We start from the raw sequence: 22,331 nt of genomic DNA, 5'->3' as shown, positions 1-22,331 counted from the left end.
TTCTTTCTTGTAGTTTGAATCCATTGCTCCGTGTCCGCTTCTCTGGAGCAGCAGAAAACAACCTTTTCTCCCTCCTCTATATGGCATCCTTTAATATATTTGAACATGGCTATCATATCACCCCTTAACCTTCTCTTCTCCAGGCTAAACATGCCCAGCTCCCTAAGCCGTTCCTCATATGGCATCATTTCCAGGCTTTTGACCATTTTGGTTGCCCTCCTCTGGACACGTTCCAGCTTTTCAGTATCCTTCTTGAACTGTGGTGTCCAGAACTGGACACAGTACTCCAGGTGAGGTCTGACCAGAGCAGAATACAGTGGTACCTTGACAATCGAACCACTCGACTTCTGAAGGTTTTGACTTCTGAAGTCTTTTCGCTGCATGCACGGTCGGCGCATGCGCAGAACGGGCGCTTTGAGAACCGATGACTTTGACTTACAAAGGCGGCCGTGGAACAGATCGTCTTCGTAAGTCGAGGTACCACTGTACAGTGGTACTATTACTTCCCTTGATCTAGATCAGGCAACCCCAAACTGCGGCCCTCCAGATGTTTTGGCCTACAACTCCCATGATCCCTAGCTAACAGGACCAGTGGTCGGGGATGATGGGAATTGTAGTCCAAAACATCTGGAGGGCCGAAGTTTGGGGATGCCTGATCTAATGCTATATTCCTATTGATTCCTTCTATGTTTTAGCTTTCGTTCCCCCACTTCCATCTGAACTACAGTAGGTATGGCGTTACCAAAGAATCTTGATGAAAGATTTCAGAAAGCACGCATAACTTTCAGATGTTGCTAATGTACAGGATGAGGGTGAACCAATGGAAGCTTTATCCATTCAGGATGGACTTGCATATAGTGGGCAGCGTAAATGCCAGCAGAGTGACAAAAAGCCTATTCAGAATAAGTTTACCCCAGAAAGACAAAAAGCCTATTCAGAATGAGGTTACCCCAGAAAAAGCAGGTTTGCAAAGTGGAGTGTGTGCCTCTTTAATCTAGGCCTCCTCCTGGACTCTATGTCCAAAGCAGTGGCTAAGTGTATATTTTATCAGCTGCCACCAATTTGCCAACTGCGTCCCTTCCTCGAAGACAGAGATCCAGTCACTGTTGTGCCATGCCCTGGTACCCTCCCACCTAGACACCTGCAACATACTCTCCATGTGGCTGCTCCTGAAGGCTATTCAGAAGCTGCTACTGGTCTAGAATGCAAACACCAGACTAATTTCTACCAACAGCCATGGGGAGCAGATAACACCAACCCTATGTGAGCTCCAATGGCTGCCAGTTGGTTCCAGGCCAAGATGCTGGTATGGACATCTTGCACCCACCAAAGAAAATGTCCCGTGGGAAAACCATGGCTTAGCAGGGATGGGCAGGGACAGTACCTTCTGCATAGCTGCGCACAGCACATCATTGCCTTTATGATATGGAACCTGGACTGAGCCGAGAAACTTCACCCGGTACTGGTCCACCCAATCGCTACTCTTGCTTGAATCTGAAAATCAAAAGTTCAAGGTAGGTGAGAAGAATCCGATTCACATAGATATCCTACATGACGTAAAGTTAGGAGGGAACAGACTCTATTCGTTGCTCTATTGACATAGCTGTCAGGGATGGGACACAATTATCACTCCTTCATATGAGTGATAATTTGTGCACCAGTTTTGTCCTTCCCCCTTCCACTTTGAAGTGTGTCTGAAGTGTCCACATTTTCTCAGGGAAAGTCCTGGTTTCCAAGATAGCTCTGAGCCAGGACTGAAGTGCGTGAGCACAGAGCAGGAATGGGTACAAGCAGCCAGATATGTGTGAGTAGCAGAGCCATTGATGGGTTGAGTACCTGTCATATGATCTGGATCCTTGGTGACCTCAATTGCGTAGTAAGCAGGGAAGATGCCCCGGTCCCCTGTCCTCATATTATAAGCCTCATACCAATAGTCTTCTGCCTGAACCTCCACCAGCAGAGGGTCATCGACCTCCAATTCCAGTTCATCTTCATGACGAGGCACAAACCTGAGGAGAAAAACATGGACATTTTTCTAACTAAAGCTCTGAAGATACAAGCCCAAAGAAAGAGACCTGCAGAAAATTATGTATTGGGGTCAAAAGGTAGCGGCCCAAACTCTCACTGCTGGCACACCAGACGAAAAGTGCCTGCATGTTGGCACAGGTGTTATTTCTCTAGGCTTGGCTTAGCAAATAATTTCACACATGAGTGGTGCCACCTCAGAGGAGCTACTCATGGAAGACTGAAGGGGCTACTTCTCCATAGGTAATTCCCCCCCCCCCCCGCAAAAGTAGCTACTTCAAACTGCCATATGCTGTTCCTCAGCTGCTACCCCACTGAAAACGCAACAATGAATATGCAATGTTAGCCTGCCATATCCTAGGCTAGCCACACAATCCTAGGGTACAGAACAAGGCTAGAACTCCATCTTGTTGCTAAGCAGTTCCTCGTGTATGTGAAAGCTTCACATGCAGGCCATGTTTCTGGAACAAGTAGCCCATGCCAAGAACCACAAGTTAAGGCAAGGGTCATTACGAACTACCTACCTAGAATATTTCAAGAATTGTCAAACTTTTCTTTTGGTTTATCCCTGGTTGGAGCTATTGGTGAGGATGGCTCAATAAATCTAAGGAATAATCAATCCTTTGTTATAACCAAGGGAATGAATGTTAGAGGGGCTGTGTTTATTCTCTGGATTCAGCTTTGCAATAGTGAGGGCCACTGTGAGGAAGACTTCTTGGTGACTCAACCAGGCATAATGGATTTTGGGTATTGGTCCAGTAACTTTCAAGGCCTAACATTACGAATGGAGTTTGCGGTACTTTGGGCAACTCTTTTGCACCCTATAAATCAAGCATACATAAGCTCTGAAGAACAATTTCTCCCCTGGCTTAACAAATCCTCACAACCAATGTCCAATATAGGCAACCCTGGATGTTTACTGTAATTGAAAACCTTCCATGGGTGAGAGTCCAGTTTCAAGTATGTTTTTCTATCTGTACCACAAACTGAGATCCATATATCAAGGCCACTGAAGACACCTTATGCCTTAGAAGACATCTCTGCAATTCAGGTGGTCACAGGTTGGAAAATACCACTGTTTGGGTGGGTGGGAGGATTCTGGGGCAAAAGGTTTTATCTGCACTCACCTGAAGACTGCTCGGTGTGTCTGCTCTTGCTCCTCCCCATTGATAATACAAGAGAAGAGACCAAATGATTCGGCACCTGGAAATGAAGTGGGGGAAAATACTATAGCCACCCAATAACTCTCATCTTCAAGCAATGAAGTCAACTGTTTTCTGGAACCTGTTTTGCCAAATCAGAACTGCACAGCTTCCTAATTTCAATTGGTGGGCAAAGATTCTCTGTGAGGAGTGGGAATTCTATGCATGAGTAGCTGCTCTCGTGTAGGTACAATGGAACAATGCGAACAATGCGATACAGAGAGGAAGTTTCTGAAACTGACACATGACCTGACCAATGACAACATTCTGGGTGGGTGTGTTTCATTGTTGTAAGTTCTGACAGGAGCCACTATTTCACAGCATATCCAGTTGGGAGAACAACATGGTGTTGTGCTCTCAATAAAGTTAGCCAAAGCTTTGCCCTGCCAGCCTCACCACACTTCCTGCAAATGTGGCAGAAATTGATGGGTTCCAAAACTCAACATAATGTAAGCCTCAATTCAATGACAGTAGCCCAAGGATTTCCTGCAGAAATCTACTAGAGAAAAAGCCAGTCAAAAAGGTCTAGCATATTTTGGTCTCTTAATGAGCAGCTACATGAAAACAACCAATTGACTGAGCTGGTAGCTTCTTATGGAGCAGATAAAAGGACTGGATACATACTTCTTTTCCTTCAGTGTCGGAGGTGATATGAGGAACGGAAAGTCCCCCATAGTGTTTACACTCCTCTCACTGTCATCTCTGGTAAACAGGTTTTTCAGGGCGTTGAAGTGTTTCTAAAACCCTGCTGGCCAGAGGTGATAGTGGGACAAAAGAAACATGTGTGCCAACAATACCCATGTCATATTTCTTTCAATAAATTGTCCCAATCTTGATTTATTGAGTTCTGAGAAAGTATTATGCCATGGCAGGTTTTGGACTATAGCTCCCATCAGCCCAAGCTATCACAACCAAATCATAGTCTAAAGCAGGCACCCCCAAACTGCAGCCCTCCAGATGTTTTGACCTACAACTCCCATGATCCCTAGCTAACAGGACCAGTGGTTGGGGAAGATGGGAATTGTAGTCCAAAACATCTGGAGGGCCGAAGTTTGGGGATGCCTGGTCTAAAGTGTCTGGAGGGAAACCCAGTTGGAAAAAGCTGCTCTTGAGCATATTTGACATTTTCTTGAACTACACATCCAAGTTGCTCTAAGGTCTGAGGTCACCTTTGGTCACCAACAGCTTCCTTGTAAACCACCACCCCCCAAAAAAAAGGCACTGGGTTTTTAATTACTGAGCAAGTGAAATCTGCTATGATATGCTGTGAAATTTCAGGTCCCTCCTCTCCCCGCTCCAGTACCAATGCTCATACTGGAATTTGCCCCAGCACTCACTGGAGGAGCGTGACCGTCCGCTCATGAAGACGTTGAGAAACTTCTTGGAGAAATGGATGTCTGCCTCAGGGGTGGAGTCCTCAGAGAGACAGACAGAGTCACGTTTCAGGGCATCCTCCTCATACTCCTCCCCAATGGCTGACTCATAGGGTGAGGAGACACAGTTGTCGTAGACAGTGGCTGAATCGCTCTCGTCGCTGTAACCCGAGTAACACTGTTTCAGGCTTACGAGTTCCAGCTGCACGTCCTCATCTACCACAAGAGTGTATTTGACCGAATCGTAGGAAAGGGCACTGGTGTCGGAGCTCACGGATGCCCTCTGGCGGCTATGACAGGGCCGGTAGCCACCATTGCTGCTGCTGCCATACACAGTCCTTGGTGCGTTCATTTTGTCAGGTGATGACAGGTAGTCCAGCACTTCATCCTCCTCGCTGATTGAGGTGTTAGGCTTTCCTGCCAGTTGTGGGTAGCTGGAAGTGTCTATGTCAGAGCTGATGGACATCCGGTTATCACTGGACTGTGACATGAATGGCTTCTCAGACTCCAGAGGGTCAGAATTCTTTTGCACTGGTGTGAGGTAAATCTCCTCAGTAGCCTCCAGCCTCACATCTGTCTGGTAGCGAATGCGGTCCCGATAAGCTTCTGGCCCCCGTGTCACTACTACAACGGTGGGGTTCTGTGGAGGGGGGCGGTTGGCAACCTGCTGTTTCTCTGGTGCCCGGGAGGAGGCAACACAGGCTGGTGCGATCTGTGTGGCAGCCGTACGCCGGCACGGGCTCTCCGTGGATGTGCCCCGATCTTTGGTGGAGGTTGTGCTGTTTTGGTGAGTGACCTCATCACTCAGGCAAACGTGGTCATGGGGAGGGGTCTGCTCACCTAAGGGTGGGTAAAGTGGGGTTAGAGAACTTATGTCAGCCAGCCAATGGAACGAGGACAACAGTGTCTGGGTACATCTCAACACAGTTAATTCAGAACGGTGGCAAAAGCAGCTGTTGTGAAGTCCAGTCAACCAAGGGACTGAATCTAAGGAACTGAGAGGAGCTGTTTCACTTGGTGGGGCCTGTGGGGCATTACAATAGTCAGGGCCAATAATAAGCAGAGTTGGTATACCAAGTCCTAAGTATTACCATTCACATCCCAAAGTTGTTATAAAATCTTCTAACTGGAATGGCCAATCTTTGGAATTGGCAAGTTCAAAACTGGAACGAATAACAAAGGAACTAGTTTCCAGGGACCACAAGGATCTTATGAGAGAAGGAATTCAATGTAGCACACTAAGCAGATTGCTCTGTCAGCACAAGTCTTTCTGCTTGCCTGATGTAATATCTGCTTTCTCCTCCTCCCATGTACTGTTCCAGAGGTTGTCTCCTGACTTCCACAGAGCCAATTTTGTGAGAGTGGGGAGGGTGGGGTGGGGAGCTCTGTTGCACTACTGGAAGTCCTTGCCCAGGCTTCTGCTCACAGGGCTCATTAGTTAAATCTCGCCCCGAGGGCCGGATTCAACTAAATTATTGTGCAAGCAGAAGCCAGCACAATGTGTCCTGCTAGTGCAACAGAACTCTCTTCCCCACGTTCCCTAAATCTGCTCAGGAGGGTTGGGAGAACCCTCAGAACCGCATGCAGCAGAAGCAGAGGAGAGATTGGTATGTCCACCAAGCAGAACAGCATAGAGGAGGATGAGGGGGCAGATCATTCCACTGGGCAAGCAGAAACGCTCTCACTGACAGAACTTAGTTTTAGCAGGACACTGGATTCCTCCCCAAGTGTTGTTATTAATTTGATATCTCCCCTTACTTCAAGGACCCCAGAATGTTGTTCATGTTGTTTTCACTTCAGTTGGACTGAGAGAGTTAATTTCTCAGACCATCTATTGAGTGCCTTGTCTGACGGGGCTTTTTGAACCCAGTTCCAGCACTTGCACCCAACCTTATCACGCTAGCTCTTTTGCCACAGATTGTCTTGAGCTGATGTAACAAGAGCCACATTGTGAGTTGGTCTTGGATTTTTAGAATAAGCCTGTTCTGAAGGAGAGCAGGCAGGAAAAGTCAAACCGCCCCCCCCCCCATGGCTCGTGTACCACCAGTCAATTAATAAAACTATGGCATCCGTTTCAAGATGCAGGCCAAAGTGAAAACACATTAGAAGGATGTAGTGAGAAGGTCCAAGTGCCAGAGAATGTACCATCATGCAAAAAGGGGGGAGGAAAAAGATAGAAAGAGAACCAGTCGCTGTACAGAGATGAACTCACCAGTTTTCAGAGGGGATGACGACCGGGACACTCGCTCCTGCCAACTGTGCTTTTTCCCCAGAGAGTTGTTATTCAGAGTGTCCTGAGCAAAAGAACAAAGCGGCCTTGAGCTGCAAGGGTAAACGGCGCATGGCACAAAGGGGGCCCCATCAACCCCCCCCCCAACTCCAGCCTATGGCCCTGCTGCTTCCCCCCCCCCCACCAGCCGGCTATTGTCTGTGTGCATTGATAGGGATTCAACAGCTAAATCCATCTGTTGCTGCTGCTGCTGCAGCCGCAGATGCCAGAACCACTGTAGGCCAGGTCCACATGGAAGCAGTTGGGAGAAAAGGGTAAAAGGAGAGGAGATGGAGCAAGGCATGGGGCCTGGGGTTGGGGGGGGGAGAGAAAATGCCCCCCAAGCCTTCGTCAGAATGAAGCAAAATGTCACATTTACGGGTACCATTCACTTGTGCTTCGCTGCTGCATGGAGACTGAATCACACAAATGCTCTCTCTTTCTCTCACACTACTGTTCATCCTGTTTCCAAGCAGTTTTGCCTTTGCCCTGGAAAGCTATCTCTTTAGTGCTAAATCAGAGCAAACAGCACTCTGTGGAAAACCTGACTGCTGTTTGTTCCGATTCACTGCTGAATCACAGGTTTTCCCAGGGGGAAGTGGCAGGGCAAACGTAAATGTGGATGAGCCATTGTTCCCATTAGTCAAAGAATTTCAGGCATTCTAACACACTGCTGCCACAATGGGCTGAGCTGCATTTTACAGTGTAGCTCCTGGCATTTCTCCATCCCCTCCAAAGCAGCAGCCCAGAGTGAGTCAAGGTGGTGCTCTGCAGAGGTTGCTGGATGGCAACTCCTATCATCTCTTATCCCTTAGCCATGTTAGTTGAATGATGAGACTTGGGAGTCCCAACAACATCTGGAAGGCACCATGTTCACATCCCAGTGTGCTTTTGTCTTCCCAAACTTTACCAGGGAGATTCAGTTTCTGGGTGGGAGGAGAGACACAGGTTGGCAGCAACCATGTATCCACTGTATTTCACACAGAGACCCTATCAAAAATAATATTATTAATTGGATAAGGCCATGGAGCAAGACATTCACTTAAGTACCAGACATTAAAGCACAATTTTATGAGAAGGGCGTGTGCTTTTTAAAGGTGCACAGCCTATGAAGCATAGAATCCTATAATTGTAGAGTTGGAAAGGACCCCAAGGGCCATGTGGTCCAACCCCCTGCAAAGAAGGAATCACAGCTTAAAAATCCCCGACAGATGGCCATCCAACCTCCAAATCTCCAATGAGATGAGTCCACCTGTTGAGGCAGCTCTTACTGTGAGAAAGCTCCTCCTTATGTTTAGTTGAAATCGCCTTTATTGTAATCTGAATCTGAATTATTGTAATCTGAAGTTTGAGTTCCCCTGGTAGCAGCAGAAAACAAGTTTGCTCCATCATCCATGTGACAGCCCTTCAGATATTTGAATATATCATAATTCCTTGATAGCAAAAAAGACAACCACGGGGATACAATGAGCAGAGAACGAATCTAAACCGTGAAAGATCCCTGAAACGAGATGTATAGAATTAAAGTGAAGAATATCAATTATAGTGAAGCTAAACTAATTGATGCATAAATACTCAAAGAACATAAATTACTCAAGAAACATAAATTACTCAAAGAACTAAAAACTAAAACTAACTTTAGTTCTTCTTAAAGTTCATAAATCCTCCCCTTATCTTGAATAGTTGATAAGTGACCTTGAGTCTTTACGAATGTTATAAGTTCCTTTCTCCTTCTGAGGAAACTGATAGATCATTTACAGTGAAATGAGACTTTTAGCCGGCAACTCATTAAGGTTTCTTTGAGTAATTTATGTTCTTTGAGTATTTATACATCAATTAGTTTAGCTTCACTATAATTTATATTCTTCACTTTAATTCTATACATCTCGTTTCAGGGATCTTTCACGGTTTAGATTCGTTCTGTGCTTATCATAATTCCTTGGCTATCATGAATTAAAGGATTGGGAAGCCTGTGCCCAGTGACGCTGCCATGTACTGTGTCAGAGGCAAGCAGGGTCTCTCCACTAACCCATCTTTAGCTGCCTCAGTCCCCTTTGTGTCTCTCAGGGAGCTACTCCCAGAGGCTGCTTTGGCTCAGCCCTGGTACCACCAGACTCTCTGGCCATTTCTCTACCAGGGAGGTCCTTGCTTTCCGTTGGCACAATGCCCTCCATTCTTTCTTCACCTCCGAAGCGGAGGGGAATGTTACAGGAAGCAGCTTCAGAGAATGCTCTTCCTCTGCTGCTGAGTTAAAAAGCACTGTCTCCTGCAAAAGGGTATCTTAAACAGGCCCCCAGGGCCACTCAGTCCTCACAGGCCAAGCGGAAGGAAGGTGTACCTTGAACGCTAAGCTTGTAGAAGGGCAGCATATAACATTTCTAAATGGATTCACGTAAGAAAACCACCATATGTACAACGGGAGAGGCAAGGACAAGGAAACATACTTGCACCGATGGTTAACTTTCTGAACAAAAACAATGAACATAAAAGCAAACTTCTGATGGACTCCAGAACAACACCCCCAAATTTATTTAAAAGCCATTTCATGTGTCCCCTTGTTCATTTGCTGCTCCCAGTCCCCATTTTGCTAAATTTGCTGACACTGGATTATTTTTTCTATGTTAAATTCTTTTCTTAGCTGCATTTGCTCAAGCCTAAATCCCCTCTGCAGCCCTTTTGGAATCCTTCATTTGCTCCTCCCAATATCCCCCCAAAAAACAAAATTAAACCTGCAGCTAGAAGTTTCCTAGGCCTTGGAGACTTAAAGCATTGTTTCCTAGCCACTTTATTTCCCTGGCGTGCTGCTAGATTTCAGTATGAAAGGAATGCCCCGGGACCTGCATGAAGCAGTACGCAGAGGCAGGAAGAGAAGGGAGGGCAATGGGATGTACTGTCCCAAGAGACTGTCCTCTCTGCAGCCAACGAAAGGGAGAGGCTGCCACTAGCTGTCAACGTAGCTTTGAAAGCTGCTCTTGTGCTGGGGCAAAGGAACCCATGTCCCCATTTGCCTCTGCGTGGCTCCCGGTGGCAATTGCACAAGCTTCAAGCTGCCTGAACAGCAACCATTTCTGCCAATGCATGTCCAGAGGAGGGGCTAGCGGAAAAGGAAACGGCTTCTACCCCAACACACACACACACACACACACACACACACACACACTTGAGATGACCAGAGAATGGGATTATGAGATCATACACTTGTGACAGGAATGAACAGAGCTCTTTGGAGGCATTATGCAACCATCTCAATATGGTGATTGAGGGCATTCTGCATGATGTGCCACAGACAAAAGACTCGAAGCTCTCGTGATCTGGAGAGGGGTAGGACTCCCTGTTCCTGAAGAGCTTATAACATAGGTTATTCCTCCACCCATGATCCTTGACACTAGTGGTATAAGGTCCTTCACTCATCCTGCCCTTGCTGACTCTGCAATTTCTGCTGCAGCTTGTTGGGTGTGTTTGGAGATAGGAACATTGGCCAAGAGTTGCTGGAAGAAGACACGGCGTCTGGTTTCATGACAGGGAATTACTAAGAATCACATTCACTGTCCCCCGCAAAGCTGTCCATTCCTGTGACAACTGTCAAGATTTTCGGCCACCAAACCACAGCAGCACAAACGAAGAATATCCCTCAAAATGGCACACGCATAATGATGTAGGAGCTTGATGCTATGGAGGAGGAGGAGGAGGAGGAGGAGGAGGAGGAGGAGGAGGAGGAGGAGGAGGAGGAGGAGGAGGAGGAGGAGAGGAGCTGGTTTTTGCAATCAGCGCAAGAGCAAGTGCTGTAAAGTCTGAGGGAGAGGGATGAGCTGGAAGCTGGATGCTTATCATTATGGCCTTTTGACAATCCAGTTGCTCTGCACTGCAAAACAATGATGCTTCTGATGCAGTGTCAAAAGATCCTTCCTGCACCAGGACATTTTGACACACTGCCCAGCAAGCATACTCCTTTTAGAGCAACTGAGTGTTTCTAGCAGGGAGAGCGATTTGGATTTAATGGTACAGCTATCAATGGTAGTTGACATGAGATAAAGTCTATGAAACACCAAACAGGGAACGCTGAAGATAAAACTTTGCACATACATTAGAAAACAAAGATATCTGTTGTGATCTTTCCGATTTATTAGATTACTTGAAAGGGACTTTGGAGGAGACAAATGCAGCATCCAAGAATTGCAATGTAGGAGGTGAACATATGCTTATTATTAATGTGAAAAGGGGACTGTAATGAAAATGAGGAATTCTAGCCAACTGAGGAAAGAAACCTCTCTATGAACACACCTTTCACCCGATGTTTCCTTAGGGCTGCTTCTCTCTGCCACATGTGAAGCAGCAACCATCATTAGCTTCTGACAAAGGTGGAGCTTTTTCCAGGCTTTCTCTAACTTATTTGACCCTGTCTTCATTAGCATTAATTCTTCATTTTATACTAGTTTTACTGGTATTATTATTATTATTACTAATTATTATTATTTATTTTATTTATATATTGCCCTATACCTGGAGGTCTTAGGGCAGTTCACAGAACAAATATGCTGTATTTCTGTTTTAATGATGTTGTTTTTAAGTTGCGTACTGCTTTGAGATTTTAAAAACATTAAGCAATTTCTAAATGCTTTAACATAATAAAATAAAACATGCTTTCTTATAGCACTCTCAGAACCAATCTGGAATCAGGGAAATTATTGTTAATTCTAAAAATGTACTAATCAGGTGCAGGTGCAGGTACAGTACAGAAGACAGCAAACATATAAACATGTTAAGAACACATTCCTTTTTATTGGATGCTGGGATGATAAGCATATCAGCAATACTGGCCCATGAAGTGTGTGAACAAGGTTAAAGGGTAGATCTAAATAAATAAATGAAATTGGAACTAGGATTTCTCTCCACATGATTATTCCAGCACTGACTGCATGCATTCATGTGCCTGAAAGTATTTTGTCTGAACAGATAAATCATACATATTGCTGACTGATGATGCTATGTCCGGAAACCAGGTCTGGAGAAAACTCATGAATGCAGAGCATTGCACTGGAACTAGTTTGGACCATGGCTGTTTCTATGTCTCCTTCCCGAAAATAATGCCATATTCCTCCGACCCATGTGTGAAGAAGAAAATGGTAGTCGGCAAAGTGAGACTCTGCCCAGATAGGAATAAGATCTTGTGATCTGGGTTACAGCTCTTATAGGCCTTTTCAGGAAATTCCAGGCCTGAAAGGGTTACTTGCAGACTCTAGCTCTCAGTGCCAGCCTTTGGCTGCCCAGAATCAGATATATAGCTGGACTGACAGAGCAGCAGAAATAGCTTGGAGAGAGGTCTGCTGCTGACATAGCTAAGTGCCCTGGAAACTCCTGCCTGTTCCTTTGGAAACGGACAATCTTAGCATCCAGATTTCGCCATTATTGTTGCTCCTGAACAGGCAAAACCAACAGGATGAGAGTTCAAGTCAGTCTGGAGACATATTCAGCTTTCGCTCTCAGGGAAAAGTACATTAAAACAGCAAGTCAAGGCACCCACCCATGAGGTAAATTGCCACCTTTATTATCTGGGAAATTACTCATTGCTGTTGGCTCTTCCTGGCACTTGGGGTGGGTGGGTGGGGAGCAAGTGAGATCACCGCTTACTCCGGGCCATATTTAACTTCTATGAATATTACTCACCTAGTTCATAAACACCCCTACAGCTCTTTAATTTTCATTACTCCCCCAACACCTATGGCTGCTTGTACCTGCCATACATAGCCTTCTGTGAATTCTTCTACCTATCCACTCCCACATGCAGAAGCAAAACGCGGACAAGTCAAAATCACTCAGCACACTCACACCTGTGAGGACTGCCCTCCCCACACAACGCTCTTCCTGCGCCCAAACTTGAAATTCCTTCTCCAAGGGAAGAGTTGGAAACAGAAAGCAACTGTTAGCTATTGGGAGGGTGGGGGACTCACCTTAGAGGACCGCACTGCCTTCTTGGCCTGCCTTGGCCTAAAAAAGCCTTGTTCTCGCAGACTCTCAGTGAGTGGCATCATAACCCTCATTTTTTTGCTCCCCAAGACCACCCTCATTCTCCTGCAGCAGTAAGCTTGTATTAACGTTACACTGGTGATTCAGCATCTTGCACTGGAAATCCCACCTCCCTTCTATTTAAAAGAAATATAGTATATCAGTATGTGTTTGAGTGATAGTATGCATGTGCAAACTGCAAGAATAATATTTTTGTCTCCTTTAAACATACTGTCTCTCTGGCCCAACACCGGGGGCAGACCTTGGACCCCATCCCAAGATCAAGAGGTTTCTGGAAAAGGAGATTGTGCTTTTGTGGACAACAACACACTCCCCGCAGCCTGGTGCTGTACCAGGTACCCAGACAGGCACAGCCGGGTAAGGTCAGGCCCACCCAGCTCACTCACCCAAGTCTTGGTAATGTAAGTCAGATCAGCTCCTTCATCCATCATGAAGGGGTCAGACAGATTAGCCCCTTCATCAGCCCCTCTACCAAGACAGAGACAGGGGAGGTGGAGCCCTCTTGGTTCTCCTGGATCTCTCAGCAGCTTTAGATACCAGAGGCCATGGTATATTCCTGGAGCAGCCCTGCAAACTCAGAGTTGGGAGCACTGTATTGTGATGGTTCTGCTATCTGCAGAGTAATTTTTGGCTCATCACCAAGCACCTACTTTGTCCCCCCCCACACACACACTTTTAAAACACATATGAAACTGCTGGGTGAAAAGATCCATTCATTTGTGGATGGCACCCAGCTCTATTTGTTTATACCATCTGAGTCAGGTGAAGCCCAAAGTCTGGCAGCAGTCAAGGGCTGGATGAGAACTAATAAACTGGAGCTGAATCCTGACAAGATGGGAGGTGGTTCCTATGTCCAGGAACAGGGTAAGCAACCTGTTCTAGAGGGATTCACACTCACTGATATGGAGCAGGCAGTGCTCCTTGATTCTAAGTCGAGACTGGATGTCCAGGAAGGCAAAGCGTGCACATGCCCAGCCAGGGCTGCCACTTTCCCCCCATAATTGAGGGACCCCAGGGCCCCATGACATCAGCATGCCCCACGGCATGCTCGTAGTGTGTACACACACCTCACAGTGTGCTGGTGTCATTTGCGCACGCCCCAAGGTGTGCTGCTGATGTGTCGTGCAGGCACCCCGTGGCTTGTGTGCATGACGCAAGCATGCCCCATGGTGTGCATGCGTGTCACACATAACTTTGTGGGGTCCAGGCCCTTCCATCAGAAATACTGGGGGAACTTGTCCCCCCTTAGCTATAGCTGGTTCATCACCTATGGCTGTTCCTGAATTGGGATAACTTAGCTACTGTTATTCATGCTCTGGAAGACTCCTGACTGAATTACTGCAATGCCCTCAACATGGAGCTGCCCTCGAAGAGGGTCCAGAAGATGCAGATAGGGCAAAATGCAACAGCTCAGCGGCTGTATGGGAACCCAAAGTATTACAACTATTCTTTGGGAATTGCACTGGGTGCCTGTATAGGGCACCTTTCCCAATATGTCCTGCTCAAGGATTCATCTTTCAGCCAGCATTGTGGTCTTCATCATAATGGCTGTCTCCACAGGTGAATTTGCTGTGAAAATTCAAACATGGCTATTCTTCTATCTCACCTTATTTGGTTCTAAGACAGAGCTCAAAACTGCTGGCACTGAGCGCTAAAGTCAACAAGTGGAGTATCTCTTGTGGAAATTTCAGGGTATAGCCGAGCTACACATGATCCTGGGTGCCAGAGGGAACGTTGCAGGGTGCATGAGACTATGACAGTAGGTGTTTTCCAATTTCACTCTCCTATGGAAGTTGGAGGCGCAGCTGTGATGAGAGTGGCTTTGGCCCACCTGGTACTCTGCAGGTGTTCTGGACTACAAAGTCCCATCAACCTTAGTCAGTATGGCCAAGCTGGGAGTTACACCAGGTTGGCAAAAGTTGGATAAGAGGGCTCTATCCTTGTCCCCTTTTTCTCCAGCCCAAGTCATTCAGCTCTTCAGCTGGAGCTTTAATAGCCTCTATTGTCAATTGCATAATGGTACCAATTCCCAGCCCCCACCTACACACACACACACACACAGAAAGAGAGACATGCAGTCTTCACCATCTGCTGCACAGAGCAGCACCTGCCTTTCAGGGCACTTTCCATTGCTAACGTCACTGGGGAAAATCTTCTTATATAGTAAGCGGAGCCAGTATCCCAGAACAGCATACGATTAAAAATAGCCTCTTGTTGCATGTGGAACCCTACTTGCTTTATAGACTAAACAACAGAGAGGCAGATAAAGAGATTGCAGGTGGCTAGCCTGCGAACAGTTACGGCACGGAGCACTGAAATCTACACTCCTGCTCTCAGATGGAGGAAGGATGCTGCAGATATAGGGAAGTTAAAAACTTCACACAACACAGCCAAAATGGGCTGTTCACACATTTCTTTGTTACTTCTAATAAATGCTCCTTTTTGAATACTTTCAGCAAGTTCTCTCCCCACTTCCTGGTAAAATTGCTTCCCATAGTAAGTACTCTTCCTTACACCACCATCAAATCATAGAATCATAGAGTTGGAAGGGACCCCAAAGGCCATCTAGTCCAACCCTCTACAATGCAGAAACATGCAGGTGGCCCTTATGGGGATCAAACCCACAACCTTGGCATTATCAGCACCATGACCTAGCCATCAGAGCTAACTGGAATATTTTGTTTTCTTTAATGTAATGAAGTGTGGTACAGTCTACTAATGCCACTATAATTCCATTAGTCTTTAAGGTGCTGCAGGATTCTTTGTGTTTACTTTAACAGACTAACATGGCTGCCCCTCTGTAATTTTGGTTCTTCTGTGCCCACACTGTTCTTTTCTGAGTAAATACCCTTTGAACTAATACTAAGTTATTCTAACCAGTATTCCCAGTTAGGTGTCTAATCTTGTTCAGGGGATATGTCTTTCCTGACAATGGTTCCTAGGGCGCAACAGGTTATAGACAATTCTTGCGTGGCCAAAGATGGCCTCACAATTCTCTGGGCGAAGTCCAGAATCTTGGTGCTTTTTAGAGCTTCATTCCTTAGGCACAATACAATGCACAATTCTATAGCCATTCAACAGAAGAGAAGGTCACCATGGACTGAATGCATTATAAACCATTTCAACGCAGGATAAATTAAACAACAAGGCACTGGTATACATGCCAAGAATTTCTAGAGGAAACTTGGCATTTAGCATTTGCATGACTCATTTGAGGACGGGAATGCACAGAAGAGATGTGGAACAGTTTGATACTTCCCAGGCAAAAGGATATGGAAGTGTTAACTTCCTTACCTGGGAGTAAGCCCCACTGAGCATGCAGGAGAATGAACTGTTTCTTTCTTTCCACCCACACCCTCTTGCACACACAAACACTCTGCACACAGCCTCCCTTCACCCGCAGAGCTGTTATTCCAGCCAAACATCTCCTGGTAAAGGGATTAACCACTTCCAGGATGTTATCCCTATGGTCTCATTTCTGGGGATGTAATTCTTGCTTCCCCAAAACAGTGTCCATTCCAAAATGCCTTCTTAACTCACTAAAACTTATTCTAATCCACAGTCTGTCGGCTATCAGACTCAGAACACATTTTGAACAGAAATAATGTTAACCTCTGAGATTCCTCTCACAGCTAAGACACACACACACACACATGCACACACCACACAATCTTGGATTGTACAGCAGCATTTCCTACTTAAAGACTATAACGTCCACAGTGGTTTGAGCCCCAGAACATCTCAATTCAGAAATCAAGCACTGAAACCCAGTCTCCCTACCCCTGCCACCCTCTAATCCCAGGATCTACCACTGAATCTCACAAACTTCATGGAAAGATAAAGCATGCAGAGCTCCAAGACACCCCAAAGGCTCTCTGGCAGCTTCCCCCACCAATTAAGAGCACATTCTTGTCCATAAGCAACACAGCTAATTGGGGGGGGGGAGAGATTGTGAGGTTTGAGTTCAGGGAGGTGAAAAAGCTTTCTTTGCTTTGCAGACACTGATTTATTTCTGCAGGGGGAAACTATCAGCTCTCCTCTTCTCCTTGACAGTGACTGGGAACAATCACAAAGCAATCCAAAACACGTCTCTTCAGATCTAAGACACAGTGCTTGTCTTATTCCTGCCCTGCCCTCTCCTGCAGATCCCTACCCACCTCACCCCCTTTCTCGCTCAAGGGACTCACCTGTGTCCGAGGCACCTGTGGGAAGAGATTGAGCGTCGTGGGCCGCTTGGGTCTGTAGGTGTCCATGGTCACTGGCGGGGGCTCCTTCTTGATCGGCTCAGGAGCTGTCCCTTCATCGCCTGGGGTGTCCCCAGTAGCATCAATCAGGTCTAGCTGAAGCATCTCTGCCTGGAGCCGGCTGGCCTCCCCTCCACCCACTCCCAGAACGCTACTGGTCTGCAGATTCACATGGCTCTGCCAGGATATAAAACAGGGACGGAGGGAGGGAGAGAGAGAAAGAATGAGAGCAGTAATAAGGCTAGGGAGCGGAGGAGGGTGGGTCAGGCAGTCGCATTTCATCAGCAGCAACCGTCTCCTTGTGAAAAGGCATCAAGGCTCCAAATCAAAGCCACCTAGAAGCAAAGCTGTCGACTTGTCACTGCATCAAAAACTGTTACAAACCACCCCTCGCAGCAGCCCTAACAAATAACTGGGACACCGTAATCCCACCCCCTCCAGTCACTGTTTAACAAATAATTTCTGCAGGACAAAGTCGGGGAAATAAATACAGATAAAGTTCTCAGGTGGTAAACCTGTGCCTGGACTGCCCCACTTTGGGATACAGGTGGAGGCTCATGTGATGGGACTGCTTCTTCATCCAAAGAACCCCTGAGTAAAGAAAACAAGATATCGAGGAAAGGGTTCTAATGTAGCCTTCTCAGTCCTATGCTTGGTTTTCTGTATGCAGAAATTAGGTGCAATAGCCAAAGTCTGTTTTTCCTAGACACTTGCTCCCTTTCCACCCCCTTTTTAATTTTTAGAAATTATTTTGCCAAGCACATACAGCAGAATGAATGTGCACAAGTTTAAAGTGCATACTGTATACAATGAGGGAGTCATTCGACCACGAACATCCTTGTTCATGTGAAATCTTTCAAAGTGAGGCTATTTGCCAGACTTTTGACTTACCAATAGCCTAGGTTGCCCAAACAAAACCTTTTCCAAAATTTAGCTACAGATGCTCTTGCTATTTTGTCACAATTCTAGCAACTAAGCAATCCGAACTTGGATTTTGGGTAGATTAGGAAGGGGAAAACTGTAACCTTCTATATGCTCCAACTCCCGTCAAGGATGATGGATGCTGTAAGCCAGAAACATTTGGAGGGTTATGGATTCCCTATCCCTGGTGCAGAGGGCAAGTTCTAGAAAAACAAAAAAATGATCCTGACCTCAGCTGCCACCTACTGGAGAGTGCCTATAGTAGTTCCATATTGGTGTAATATGCTCAAACTGGATTGGTGTAATATGCTCAAACTGTCTTGCCCCAATGAGGAACCTGGCTGCCAAATTCTGCACCAGCTGAAGTTTCTGAACAGTCTTCAGAGGCAGCCCAACACGTTGCAGTAATCTAATGAATATGAATAGCTTAAGGAAGTAATGGCAAGGCAATTTGGGCATGGCAATTTTTCCTAACTCTTGTTAGAACTCATAAGGAATTCAGTGGTAAGCAAAACCAAATCCCCAAAGTGTCTCCGCTGAAATGCCTACGGATCATTCTGAAAATGTAAATATTATACACTGGGTCGCTCTATGACACAGGAAATATCTTTCTCAATGCCTTTCTGTGGTAAATGAGGAATCTTTAAGTCTTTAAGGTAACAAGAGCTTTAAGTTAACAAGAAACCAACCATTTGTACAGCTGAACAACCATTTTTTAAAAGCCCCAGAGTGTCTTAAAACCAAAGAGCTAAAAGAAGACAAAGATACATTGATTTTAACTCCTTAATACCAAACATACCCAGACTACCACCCGTACACTTCATCTCCTGACACTGCTCGGAACACATAAGGTGGCAGGTGAAGGGAGTCTTTGCAGAACACATAGATCCAGGTAATTCAAGCAAGTGAGCCAAGCTCCATAATATTCTGGAAAACAATCCCATTCCTTCTGGGTCAATAGCCACCCTGATCTTGAGGGAAATTTCTTTCTCTCATCAATACGTTTACTAGCTAAGAAATGAGCCAATGTTATCCACCACATATTCCTAAAGACCACTTACCGCACTGCAAATCTATAGCCACACAATGGCTTCATTTGCATATAATGCTCAACCAAACCATGGTTTTAGAGAGCACAAGAAAATGTGCAGGTACCTAAAAAGAAAAGCCTGGCTGCTTCACTTCTCCCCTGATCCTCCTCCTGTTGCTGCGTTATCCTGAGTTAATCCACAGATTCATGATTTGTCTCCCCCCAAACACTCTTAGGAAGCAAGGCTGAGACCTTAAAAGCTCTTGGTATGCTTGGGGTTCCCCATGCAAAAAGAGATTTTAAGCTCTTGGCCTTCCTTCTCAGCAAGGCCCACTCAGTCCACTGGCTCTGGGAATGATAGGGAAGCTCTCATAAAATCTTGCAGGACATCCCACAGGCTCTTGTGGGAGAAACTCCACCCTGCCTGTGTATAGGTGAAATTGTGCATTTTAAATGTGTGTAAGATGCAGGCATACTATATACCACATAATCTCTCAAATTACAAAAGGGAAATCTGTGTGCCTTCCAGATGCTGTTGGACTCCAACTCCCATCATCCCTGACTACTTTGCTAGCTGAGGCTGATGGAAGCTGGAGCCCAACATCCGGAGGCACACAGGTTCTCCATCCCTGTTATAAATGCTTACTTTTGTGCCGTTCCTAGTTTGCCTTACAAGGAGAGCTGCACTTTTCTCTCAATTGTCCGGCCTTGATTTGTGATCCATTTTCTAGATTTATGTTCTTCGTAAGTATAGATTTAATAATATGCAGCTCACTGAAGCTGCACTAAGAATTGCTGCATCATGATTTCCATAGACAACAGATCATTCAGACTTTTCTTTTTCTTCTCCTCCCTGGGGTTTAATGGCATAGCAAGGCCAACGAAATACTACAACTCAAGGTTCTTCGCAAACTTTTTTTGTGTGTGCTTAGCTCTATCACTCTAGCTTCACCATCCTTCCATAGCACCATTTATCTTTAATCAGAATACAATTTTGAGTATTTTTCACTGAGAAAACCTCCTTATTTTTGCCTGCGTTCCTGATACCATGTTGGAATCATATCAGCGGAAAAGTTCAGTCTTTCCTCTACGTAAGTAGATCCGAGTTCCATTCTCAGTTCTTCCTCCTCTTCCAAACCCCTATTTATTCCTGATGATACAGCACACATCTTTAGTGCATTCATATGCATGAGCAGTCACTGCTTGCCTCTGGGGAGCTGGGCTGGGGATCATCAAGCTGTCTACTTTACATGGTGCACTTAAGAATGGCAGGTGCACTATGAAGTAATAGACAGCGCAGCATCAAGTTCCTGTCTGGAGAGATCCATTATCCAGAAATGTTGGAGGCCTGGAAAGGAGTGTGTGTGCCAAGAGAGGAGAACAGGCCACATGCAATAATGAATCGCTTTCAAAACTGCATTGTAATTATTTTATGGTCCTTCCCAATTAACTGGTATAAACAAAATTGAAGGTTTAAAATGTGGGACAATGATTACCACCCCAGCATTTCACTTCTTTTCACTAGCATGGCAAACTCTTCAAACTTACTTTGCAGTGCAGTATGACAGAGTGGCTCCACAACCTCACAAACTAGCTTCCATTGTGGGAGGCAGTAAAACAATGTTAGACAAAACAAGGCCCTAAAAATTGGCAACTGTATAGCTTGATATGGGCAGTGTTCAGGATTATTTACCTATATATCCAGCTATAGCAGCAGTGGGGAACCTCTGAGATACCTCTGTCCATTGCTCCCCTCCTTTAAAGCCCATTTTTCCTAACCCACCTTCCCGAGCCTCAACCTATCACATGGATTTTTAAGAACACACATTTATACAGAGCAAAGCACAAAAGCGTACTGGTGCTAGCCATCCCTTTCAGTTCTGCTACTGCAAACACAGAAAGTTATAAATTTCTAGTCAGTCATTTGAAAACCTACCATCCCTTCGTCTGCCTGACACCGTCTGTCCCAATTCTGTTAGCATATGTCTCAGACAGCCATTCTGTCCCAAGTCTGCTTCAGAACATCTGTAGTGGGCTTGAACTCTGAAAGGGTGTCAAAGCAATGTGGCTCTGGTGGAGATGTCAGTGTGTGTTGAAACTAATCCATCAGCTGTCACATTCTGGCATTCAGGCTTACTGGGCATTTTAGCAAAGGGTTTTTCTTTGGCAAGATGATCACATGTAAGAATCTTAGGCTGTGTACACCCAAAAATTTATTCTAGAATCAACAGAGACCGAGTTGTTTTCCTAACATGGTTTTCCCTACATAGACTGGGTTGTTTTTCCTACATTGTCCGCACACAAACCAGATCTATTGTGTATATATTTTGCCCCTGAAAAGTGCTTATTGGAAAACTGTCATTCTGAAAATAAAAGCTCATTGCACTAAGGTGGCAATAACCATTTCCTTCTTCATTCACCTGGGGCATGTGTAGAGAGGAAAAGCATGGATGATGTAATCAGGGAGAAGGTTTTTATATCAAGTAACCACACCCACCCTTGTAAGATGGTAGTATCTAGAATCAATCTAGATTGAAAACAGCATGTTGAGAGCAAACATGAATGATTCCAGATTGAGAAAAACATATTTGTGCTACAAGAAGGTTAGTGTGTGTGCAGTCATAGGATCAGTCCTGGGTAGGAACCCAATGGTCATCCAGTCTAACCCGCTACCAATGCAGGAATGGCACCACTACAACATCCCTCAGAGGTGGCTTTCTGGTCTCTGCTTCAAAGCTTCTAATGAAAAGAGCCCACCAGCTTCTGTGGCAACCTGTTCCACTGTCAAACAGCTTTAGTCAAAGAGATGGACAGATGGATGTGTCTTCCTAGCATGGGCCCTGAGGGTTCTGGACCACACATGTTGGTTACATGCAACAAAACCCACACTTTGCAGAACAGCATCTATACTTTTCCTGGAGCACTTTTTCAGGTCCTATCTCAGAGCAGAATTGTTTTGTTTCTATTCTTCCACACTCTCTCTGGCATGCAAACTTCTGATTAAAGCAGCTATGACTGTGGCTGTGTATATGTACGTTTAAGCTTGGGTGCTCTTCTTGGTGAACAAATACAGTATCTTAATTTTACCATGCATGAACTTGCCCAGATGTGCTTTTCTGGCTTTCAGTTCTTGCTGAAATGTGTTGCTTTAAACTCCTTAGTTCATGAATTTCCAGGCAGGGTTTGAGGCTGCTGACATCTGTTATTTGCACTCATGGAATCCTAGAATTGTGGAGTTGGAAT

At 45.5% G+C, this 22,331-nt stretch overlaps 1 protein-coding gene across 3 annotated transcripts in view; it reads right to left on the bottom strand.

Annotated features, from left to right (window-relative positions):
- Positions 1-22,331, bottom strand: part of MAPK8IP1 (mitogen-activated protein kinase 8 interacting protein 1) — a 60,884-nt gene that overhangs the window by 8,020 nt on the left and 30,533 nt on the right. For all 3 annotated transcript variants that reach the window (XM_035115727.3, XM_035115700.3, XM_088669301.1), the window contains 6 exons: positions 17,081-17,314; positions 6,813-6,894; positions 4,565-5,440; positions 3,153-3,228; positions 1,837-2,009; positions 1,385-1,494 (listed from right to left, as the gene is read on the bottom strand). In XM_035115727.3, the coding sequence (XP_034971618.2) occupies positions 1,385-1,494; positions 1,837-2,009; positions 3,153-3,228; positions 4,565-5,440; positions 6,813-6,894; positions 17,081-17,314 (1,551 nt within the window). The remainder of the gene's footprint in view (positions 1-1,384; positions 1,495-1,836; positions 2,010-3,152; positions 3,229-4,564; positions 5,441-6,812; positions 6,895-17,080; positions 17,315-22,331) is intronic.

Source organism: Zootoca vivipara, chromosome 1, assembly GCF_965207765.1.
Source record: "Zootoca vivipara chromosome 1, rZooViv2.hap1.1, whole genome shotgun sequence".
NCBI classification, from domain to species: domain Eukaryota; kingdom Metazoa; phylum Chordata; class Lepidosauria; order Squamata; family Lacertidae; genus Zootoca; species Zootoca vivipara.
This window is presented reverse-complemented; position numbering and strand designations above follow the sequence as displayed.